Source organism: Priapulus caudatus, unplaced genomic scaffold (genome assembly GCF_000485595.1).
Source record: "Priapulus caudatus unplaced genomic scaffold, Priapulus_caudatus-5.0.1 Scaffold434, whole genome shotgun sequence".
NCBI classification, from domain to species: Eukaryota; Metazoa; Priapulida; class Priapulimorpha; order Priapulimorphida; family Priapulidae; genus Priapulus; species Priapulus caudatus.
This window is the reverse complement of record NW_014577495.1, coordinates 182,276-193,325: the sequence shown is the minus strand read 5'-3', so window position 1 is coordinate 193,325 and position 11,050 is coordinate 182,276. Positions and strand designations below refer to the sequence as shown.

The 11,050-nt window shown below is 42.4% G+C and overlaps 1 protein-coding gene across 1 annotated transcript in view; it reads right to left on the bottom strand.

Annotated features, from left to right (window-relative positions):
* Positions 1-10,331, bottom strand: part of LOC106810337 (disintegrin and metalloproteinase domain-containing protein 10-like) — a 26,796-nt gene extending 16,465 nt beyond the window's left edge. Inside the window, exons 1-5 of the mRNA XM_014813646.1 lie at positions 10,180-10,331; positions 7,989-8,130; positions 3,374-3,495; positions 1,722-1,887; positions 1,076-1,199 (exon numbers count right to left, since the gene is read on the bottom strand). Of these exons, the coding sequence (XP_014669132.1) occupies positions 1,076-1,199; positions 1,722-1,887; positions 3,374-3,495; positions 7,989-8,130; positions 10,180-10,240 (615 nt within the window). The 5' untranslated portion in view covers positions 10,241-10,331. The remainder of the gene's footprint in view (positions 1-1,075; positions 1,200-1,721; positions 1,888-3,373; positions 3,496-7,988; positions 8,131-10,179) is intronic.
* Positions 10,332-11,050: the final 719 nt, after the last annotated feature.

Genomic DNA, 11,050 nt, shown 5'->3' with positions numbered 1-11,050 from the left:
GGTGATGTTGATGATGACGACAACAACGACGACGATAACAGAGATGACGGTGATTCTGATGAGGATGACGACGACAACGACGACGATGACAGAGGAGATGATGGTGATGTTGATGATGATGACAACTACGACGATGACAGAGGAGATGATGGTGATGTTGATGATGATGACAACTACGACGATGACAGAGGAGATGATGGTGATGTTGATGATGATGACAACTACGACGATGACAGAGGAGATGATGGTGATGTTGATGATGATGACAACTACGACGATGACAGAGGAGATGATGGTGATGTTGATGATGATGACAACTACGACGATGACAGAGGAGATGATGGTGAGGTTGATGAGAATGACAGTAATGATGATGGGAGAAGAAAATACAGTAGAGAAGGTGAAAGTGGAGTAGACAATGAAGGGGGAGGAGAAGTACGAGTACGAAGTTCTCTTACAGTGACAAAAGAGGAGCCAAATGAAAAAACAACAGGGGAGACAGAAAAGAATACTTGAGAGGGGGTGCAAATTTGCATTGCACACAGCTAAATTTAGTCATTATTTACGTTTGTTATAGCTTAAATGCTATCTGTTATGCTTATTGTTATTAACTTGCCTGTCAAATATCATTGACAGACGTGTAAACATTGTTTGAAACCATCCGTGCTTCATCTGAGCTGGCAGCAGTCAAAGAATGAAATGCTTTCTTACATGTACGCTACGGAATTACGTTGCAAACAATGACAAATAATCATACTTTAGATCACTAACGACCCTTTTTGCAAGTTTGTGATCTTCAAAATGAAATTATAGTCACATTTGGCGACCTGGGGACGAGCTATGTAAGTTAGGAACTCAACTGCTGTAAACCTGACAAAGTTTACGATGAGCTTTTACATTGTAACAACAGGGAATAAGCTCATGAATTAGTCAACCCTCTTTCCTTGCACCTTACATTACAGCGTTTTTTCCTCCTCGCATTTGTAAATATTGTCGTTTTCTGAATAGATTACATCTACGTATCTAACAACTGGTGCAGAGTTTGGCGCTTGAATGTCTCTCGTCACGCTCCTACCTGCGCGCTTCCCTCGGCTGCATCAGTGGCGCCCTCGTCGGTGGCCGACGTCTGTATTTGATGCATCCACTCCTCTACCTGGGAGGTGAGGCCGCAGCCGGGTGCCTCCGTCTCACGCTTGTGCCTGCAATCACAGGACACAAACATGCAAACGCATCATAGAAGCTAGAGCTTGATAGCGATAGAGCTAGCTTAGAGAGTATTTCAGCAACGCACGCACGCACGCATACACACACACACACACACAGCCCACACATGTGGCTCGCACAAGCACACACACACACACACAGCACAACACACCAGACGGCCACGCACAGCACGCATGCAGCGCACGCACGCACCGCACGCACGCACGCACACACACACACACATCATAGCACGCAGACTCTATATATTCAGTCACAGCTCTAGCACCAGCTGCAATAGTGTTGCAGCAGCACGTGTGGATGCTCATGCCTGCAAGAACACACACATGTACGCACACAGCACAAGATGCGGCCACAACTGCGACGCTCGCACGCACCGAGTTGGTGCGCTAGCACACATCACCACACACATGCATCACACACAACACACACACACGCACACACACAAGCACACATGCACACAAGCACACGCATATGCACATATGCACGCACACACATACCTGTATACATCATCTACATCTCTCTCTGCATAGATGATGGATGGATGTACGGGGTCATCTAGGTACTTCTGTGCTCGCTCTATATAATAGTTCCCCTTCGGTGTGTAGATCTTACCATCAAACACACCTTTCAGTATGGACCCATCCACCTTGGTTCCCTCCACACCTGGAAGTCACGACAGCAGAGAGCAGAATGAAAACGGTGAAACACACCCAGCAGGTGAGAAGACTACGTTGACAACGAACTTGTGGTTGCCCCGTGAATAGGAGGACCAGGATCGTGTCGGATAATTCATTATTACGTTATATATCATTGCATTATATCAAGAGCTAATAGTTATTAGCTCTTGATTATATATTATTACATTATTACATTGCAATAATTACATTAAGGTGTTATCTATACATTGACGTGCTGATCTGCTTTACAGGCAACGGATGCATTTCTACGTCACAGTTATCAGCAGGTTTGTTCTAGTCAAATGTAAATGCATTGAATGCCACCTATGTTAAGGTCAACACAACCAAATTTACACATATAAATTATATTGGTCATTAGTCATTGTTTAATGGCCCTGTCACACCTTGACGATTTAGCCAGCGTATGCCGACGTATAAAAAATTTGGCGAATACGCTGGCGTACGACGAATAAGTTATGGGTAAGCTTTGTATAAGTTAAGAGCACGCTGAAGCACGCTGAAGCACGCTGAAGCACGCTGAAGCACGCTGAAGCACGCTGAAGCACGCTGAAGCACGCTGAAGCACGCTGGTATACGTCGTAGTACGGCAAGGTCGTCAGAAAATTATGAGCATGCTATATGCCAGCGTATGCCCATACGTACCGCATACGCGGGCCATAAGCTGTAGGTAAGTTATGCGATCGTTGACACACGTTACTTGTAAGTTACTCATAAGTCGAAATACGTCGAGATAATGTCTAGCGTATACCCAAAACTTATGAGTAACGTGCTTTGAACCTATGTGTAACTTATATCGAACTTATCTCCAACGCATATTGACGTATGTAAACGTATTTGACGTGTTCCGGACGACCACAGAACTTGCTGAACGTGTTTCTAACTTACAGCTACCGTATAATGGCGTATTGGCAGCGTTTAGGGAAATTGGTATATAAAAATGGTATTGGCATGTTGATACTGCGACGGTGATGTTGATACTGCGACTGTGATGTTGATACTGCGATGTCTAGTGCGGTTATGATTTGAATCGGCGAGCGGCAGCCTTTTTATAGGCTACGACACGTGATCGGCGGCGATACGCTGCCGCGCGCTATGCATAAGTTAGACTATCGTTGGGCATAAGTTGTGAACGCCGGCAACACGCTAGAACTTAGAAGCATTCGTTGATATAAGACTATAAGTTATCTATAAGTTATCGAAACGTTCTATATACGTTACTAATACGTTATGTATACGTCCAACTCGTTATGAATACGCTATGTATACGCCCAAAATTGAAAAAAACATCGATAGTTCAGCGTATGCCAGCGTTTTAGAGAAATTTTGATACGTCGGCATACGCTGGCTAAATCGTCAAGGTGTGACAGGGCCATAACACAGCGTGGAGGTGATGAATCACGATACCACCATAAAACTGACTTCACTTTCCTCTAAGCACTCCACAAACTTACCCCACAAATCTCCTACATAAAAAAATGACGTATCAAAGTCTTCTAGGGGTCCCTCATGGTTCTCTAGTACAAAATCCTCAGAAAATATGGATGTATCTCTTCTTAGTCTAACATGAAAATGCCTGAAAAATAAATATTATATACTTTATTATCAGGAATTTGCCATTTCTACGTAGTAATATCTACATTAGACTGAATATTAGGGGAGCTATCACTCCCCCTTGCCCCCCGACACACAAAACCGCCACCACCACCACCACCACCTGCAAGCTACGGCCCAGCGTATATATATGCATGTTTCTATGTTTTGTACTGATTGCAAGCCATATTGTGTGTATATATATATATATATATGATATATAGTGTGTAGTTTATTACCAAGGCAAGATGCACAGCATTCCAAATCTACATTCCACACACCATATTCACTTGTGATGCACCATCCACTCCTACATGACCTACACTCACTCACTCATACATGGTCAACAACACAATGCCACAAATTACACCACACAAAAACTCTATTTCAACATAATTTATGTTTATCAAATCATTCCTCGCTCAACTCGTCATGCCTTACGTCACGAACCACCAGTTACCACGCCCTAACCCAAACCAACCTTACGCATGCATGCACGCACGCACGCACACTCACACAACCACCCCCCCCTACCCACACACACACGCACGTGTTCAGCAACAATGTGTACCGTATGCATACGTCATGTGTGTTATATTTGTAGAATTGATGGACACTATAGCTACATAATGCGTTTGCTGCCCAGCACTAGCAGCACCGCTGGCGGCACCGTTTCACGCCCTGCTTCACTCACTAAGCGCACTCAGCGTGTGACAGCTAGCTCAGTGAGGACGGCACTATACCATGCAGTGGGATCTAGGTCATGCACATGACAAACACAATCAGAAAACATGTATAATTAATATAAGGCTATAAGGCAATCGTTCAGAGGCTGTTAACCAGAATTACGTTCCTACCTGCAAGGCACCTACAGATGTGTACAGTGCCAACAGGTGTGTAAGGTACCTATAGGTGTGTAAGGTACCTATAGGTGTGTAAGGTACCTATATATGTATGTAAAGTATCTACAGGTGTATAAGCAAGCTACAGGGGTATATGACACATGCAGGTCGGTAAGGTACCTAAAGATGCACGATGCAATGATGCAAAGGTCTGTACACATGTGTAAGATACCTGCAAGTGTGTAGGTGTGTACAGGTATATAAAGTCTGTATAGGTGTGTGAGCTACCTACAAGTGTGTAAAGTCTATCCAGATGTGCAAAATACCTACAGGTGTGCATGATGCATACAGGTATTAAAGTCTGTACAAGTGTGTAAGGTCCAATATGTTGTACTTCTTGCTTACTTACTGCTTGATCTATGGAAAAATCCTCTATTTTACTCTTTATTTATTTATTCACAAATAATTCTATTCATTCTGTGGCCTTTAATTATCAATTCATATGCAAAAAATTTCAATATTTTATAACATTTACATGTGACAGCTTTATTATTTGACTTTCAAGTGCATTCATTCACTAATATTATCATATTAGCTGTGTTGCATTAATTCCAGCTATCATTATTCAGCTACAGACTCGCTGCTTAGCTAGGCAAACATCATCATACATTTGCTCAACACTGCATTAATCCTGATAGGTTGTCCTTCTGCACGTGTCAGCTTGTGTGCAAGGAATGTAATAGACAGACAAGATTCTCCCCTGGCATTTAACAAATGTTGAGTCAGACAAGCCTTCAAACCTGAAGCTAATTTTTGACATCCTGAAAATCCCCCAACATGCCTTGATTTCCACAGTGTTTACTTTGGCAATCACAACACCTGTCATGCTGTTTTCAGTTTGATAAGTATATCTTGGAACTGATTGGGTTTACCTGTGTATTAGGGCTGCTAATGATACAACCACCTCCCGAGCCCTCCCCCATCTATCCTTAAACATCATGCCTACTGAAATTTGTAGGGAGAACACTAAGAGTAAGAGAGGGATGTGTTAATAGACCAATGTTAAGAATAGCAGCCCATCCCCCAGTCTGGGTCTGGTAACTTTTAAGCAGGAATGACTCATTTTTATCTATTTTACTATAGGTTATAGAGTAGGAATAAGCATTTTCGATATCAGGACTGGCGAAGTCTTCAGACTTATTTCCAAAACTGGCTATAGGATTCTTTTTAGTTTTGGCACACTGGATTAAATCCATGCACATTGCACATGAAAACTACACATGACACATGCATTGCATGCCAATCCATGCAGATATATACCCACTATTCAAAGAAACTTAATTTGATGTGTGGCTATACATAATAGTTAGAACTAGGAGGCTAGATAAAGAAGAAAAGTCACATGCTTCTGCAGAATTTGCATTGTTTCACATCGTTAGCAGTTAATTGTGTGAGAGGAACAGGTGGGATGACGTAATGAGTATGATGAAGCCAGCTATCCTTTATTATCAAAACATTAATTAGTAAATATAGTGTGTATACTTGGTTAGTACAGTACCGACCACATCTGTACAACTACCCACAGCCTACCTTTATCATTATGACCACAGTTGACTGGGTTAGAACAGTCAAGAGCTCATAACCTCTAATGCAAACAACAATAAAAACTGAAAACAATGTCTTAGCTTCAGTCGAATCAAATTATATTAAAACTACGTACTTTGAACAATATATACTACTTCAATAAATATCACCTATGCTTGTTTGATTTAATACGACCAACAACTTGTCCCTGCCCTGTTTCTGATCCGAGCTAGAAGTACATAAAGATTAAAGCCGCACAATGGGCATCAAACGGCCTAATTTCTCAGCTACTAGACTAGCAAATACTTCGCTCGGCATGCATAATCACACTACCTTATGCACAAAATAAACTCTTATGCTCCCATTTCACTGCCGCGTTTTGCTTAAACACCCACGAAGAAAGAGGCTGAGAAAACTGGCATTCTAGGTGCCCACGCCGACTTGTTTGCCAAACAATTTAGCCTCGAAAGTGCGTTTTAGGTTTGCGTCACATGTTTTTGTATCTTTGCCACACCGCTTACAGCCTGTACCGCCCCAGCACCACTGCACGGCTTACTTCGGGAAACTGTCAACAACATCGGAGAATTTGGAACAACATTGGAGGTATTTTCAAATGAATACCTTTTATAGGACACGCGCAGTGGAACATGGGAGGGACTAGAGTTTATTTAATGCCATAGGTAGTGTGATTATGCATAGACACGCGAAGTATTTGCTAGTCTAGGTACTGGCGAGAAATTAGCGTTTGGATGCGCATTGTGCGGCTTTAATAATAATATCCGATTACCACACACATTTTTAAAAGGGGCAAGATGATTCTCTATCGGCATTCGGGGGTGAGGGAAGTTCGTGGGATTTCCACTAGTCATTGACCACATTTTGACTAATGGGTCAAGAATTGAATTTATCTCCAAGATGCACTATGTGCATTCAGTCTAACGAGTGTTCGAGTAAATTTTGCGTTTTAAATTAATTTAAGCTATCAGCATCTATTTAGCCTCTCAGTTACTATAGCCGCGTACAGTTGCCGCAGGGCTATAGAAACATTTAACTAGAATTTTCGCAAACTGCCACCTTGCTCCCAAAGGTGCCCACAAAAAATCACTCACATAACACAAACATGATCGAGCTTTTTAACACTTATCTATCTACATGCGAATCTCACTATCTTTCTGCCAACACTTTCCACAACTTTACACCATGCTATTTATGGCATTTATTCCTCAAAGTCTTAGCATACTTCCAATTCCGGTTTGAAATGATGTTGTGTTACACGCGTGAGTCACATAAATGGTAATAGGGCTGCATCAATAGCTGCCATGTGTTTGCCCTACATTTCGGGCGTGACGTCACGCGTGTACACAACATCATTTCAAACGGAATGGAAGTAGTGCTAAGACTTTGAGAAATAATGCATTATAATGGGTGTAAAGTTGTGGAAAGCTGTTCAAAAAAGATTTTAGGTGAGAATGTCCATGTAGATAGCATAAGTGCTTTTAAAAGCACGATCATTGCGTTTTCTGTGAGTGATTTTTTGTGGGAGCTTGGGGACCAGTCGTGCAGTGCAGAAATCTAGTTTAAAATGTTCTATAGCCCTGCGGCAACTGTACGCGGGCTATAGTACTACTAGAGCTACATCTATCTATACATAGCACAAAATAGACAGAAAAAAAAACATGTAATGTTTCCATGGTTACCACCCTCTGCGCTCGGATCAGGAACTTGACAAGGAAAACCTGTTTTATTGAATCAAGCAAGTATAGCTGTTTATCAATAATTAGTAAATTGTTGAACTGCATGGTTAACGTTATCTAATTCAACTGACTAAGAGATGGTTTTGACTATATATATCATCGTTTGTTTTTCGCAGTTTTCATTGGACCAATGAGATATATCTACATCCCCCCCCCCCCCCCCCCCCCCCCCCCCCGCCCCCCCCCCCCCGCCCCCCCCCCCCCCCCCCCCCCCGCCCCCCCCCCCCCCCCCCCGCCCCCCCCCCCCCCCCCCCCCCCCCCCCCCCCCCCCCCTGTATGGACTGATTGTTGTTTACCTTCCTAATGCATGGAAATCTAGATGTAAAAAAGGCTGGTAGTCGGCTGCGCCTCGTTTCGTTCTCAGGTGATGTCTGTGTAGCTCTTCGCGATCATAACGAACCACATCGTAGTTGCTTATGTATTCATTCAGTCTGTTTGCTATCAAAGAGTGAAACACATTTTCTAATGTTAGTCGCATATTTTCTGCTCAGTCTGTATCTCTATATATGTAAAAATGCCAACAATTTTGCAAACAGTATTGTGTTTGCATTTTAAAGAGATTGTCAATACACTTAAACAATTGCTTAGATGCCTATACAACTTTACCACGTTTTGGTAATAAAATGTACATATATATGTACATTTTGAACTATGGCATAGATAGTATCGAAGATGATTACGTAGTCCATTATAGGAAAAACGATTGTAACACACGAGTAGCCCCGTGGCTCAGATGACCACGTAAAGTGGCGGTCCCGTTTCCAGAAATACTATTCAATGGGGACCAGGGTTCTCCCCAGGATGAAATTGAAACAGGGGGGGAGGGGAGGAGGAAGGGGGGGGAACTAGGGGGGTCCGGGGGGCCTGTGTTTTTTTACCGCTTACCACTTAATTAATTGCGTAAAATCGCACCACACCATAGATGGTATTTTGGGGATTCTTGTATATAATATATCAAGATTAGCCGATCGGTGTACAGTTAGCTGTTTGGGCTTCGGGACAGGTTGACTGTTGTACTTTGTGTGCTAGTCTGAAGCTGATGCGTTGTACGGTAAAGATGCACGCGTCGGGTGTCCTGGCTTGAATGGGAATTCTTGACGATCGATATCCCGCGCGTCAACTTTTTATTGTTGTGTGGAATTTATTTTTAATCGGGTCGCGGTGGAATTTAAACGGGGCGCACAACGATTCGGAAACAGGGGGGATGTTTTCCCAAACGGGACGCAGTCAGCGCGCCCATTTGCCGCAAACGTAGGGAGAACCCTGGGGACGTTAAAAGAACCACTGCGATGGGCGCAAAGGAACTCTGGCCTGCTGACACGCTCAAGGTGCCATTTTGCTAATGGCTGACTACCTGCTTTTACCAAGCTATTCCGGTCACACCTCTAATGGCTAGCTATAGCCCTTGTCATTACATTCAGTGTATGCGACACGACAATATGAGAACATAAACCTGACATAAAATTAACAACACAGATATTATATTACGCTGTGGCCCTTATATGCCGGCAAGCCAGGACGATATTCGCATTCCTAAACTGCCGGCAGTTCCTCCAACCCTAACCCATTTACTTGAGATTAACGCCCTGAAATATTAAAAACTGTCCGGCCTGCCGCATTTAGCGAAATTCTGAAGCTTGCCGCCAGCCGTCAGATATTTTCTAAGTGTCGATTGCGAGGTTCGTTATTGCTCAGTGATCCCAAGCTAGGAGAATTGGGTGTAGTTCGAATTATACAGCTCTAACAAAAAATGCGGCTTGACATTTCTAAACAAATGTAGAATGCTTTCGGATCACGTAGTACACTGTTACATTGAGAAATCACGTAAAATTTAAAAACTGCCGGGGCATTTAGCGAAATCGAAGACCGTGCCCGGCTGCCAGGCATATAGCCACTCTGTATATATTAACAAAAACATAACAACCGCCCTTTGTTTTAATACCTTATCCGTTCTCACAAAAATGATAACTTTTCCACGAAATCATGAATAATATAGTGCTCTTTTTTCTGCCAGTGTCCCTTTTTTAAACTAATCGCCCGTCTTCACTCGGAAAATTTAAATGAGATTTAATATCTCTCTACCACCATTGATGATTGACATTGTGGTTTGAAGTTTGAACACTGTGGAGGTATAAATGATCGCATAAGAATAAATTCTAAATCCCGATAAATTAATATTAATATTAATAATAATAAGTCACTGAATGCCACTCCGACACTAGATGTCACTCGGGCACAAGGTCAATGTAAACTCAAGTCTCATTGTTTAGAAAGGACACATCACTACACCTACCCAAGCACACGTGTGATTATTACGCAGTGGTTCTGCTGACTCACAATTATGAATGAGCAATTTCGTAAGTAATCTACGGGTGGAGTCAGGGGTAGGGGTGAAACCGGAACTTGCACTGATGTAGACTTACATTCACACACTTTATTAATCTACATAAGTCATTACAATAACACAAAGTATGAAGTTTTACTTACCAGATTCCACGAAGTAAAAAAAGTATATAACTAATGTGACTATAAACTCCTTTCCAAGCATACCAGCTACTTTGAATATAGTATATGACTTCTAAAAAAGACGAACACAACAATTAGAGATAGAGAGGAAATGTCTGTACAACCGAGTTCACCAAAACAATAATCACTTCGCGCATGAGCAAGGAAATGATGGTGGCGCCATCTACATCACGTATTACCGTACCTTTTTACGCGCATCTTCTTCAATAAATATCCAATACGTATTATCCATTACGATAACAACATTAGATTAGGTCAACCCGGTCATGACCTTTTATTATTGTCAATTTTTGTCATAGTAATCTGGTAGGCAAAAGTTGTTGAATAAAGGTGTAAAACCCGTGTTCAGAAAACCTTTTCTGACCAGCTCAGGTGAAATCTCATCCCAGGCACCCACGAGGTGACTATAGGGATAACAGAGGCGGATCTAGGGGGGCTCCGAACCCCCCTTTAATTTCAAAGTGTCCTAAAATATTTCATCCCAATTTTTTTAGGGCTAGTTTTTCTGATAAAGTTTAAGGCTTCCGGGGTACCGGATCTGATACATTTTTGCATTCTAGTCATCAAAATTACTGCTCAGGAGTCAGAAACTCTCAGAATGCACCACTTTAAAAAAAAATTCTTGGGGGAGGTCCCCCAAACGTCCCCCTAAGTGGCCTTCGGCAGCTTTTTAAAACACCAGAATACATAAGCAGGAAAAGTGCCCTTTATTTCTTCCTGGACACCCCCCTTTCAAAAATCCTTGATCCGCCCCTGGATAAGCTTGTTTTTTAATGTTACAACTCTAGCTTGGCTAGTTCTTTCTGGTATAAAGACGTCATCCACTTTCGTC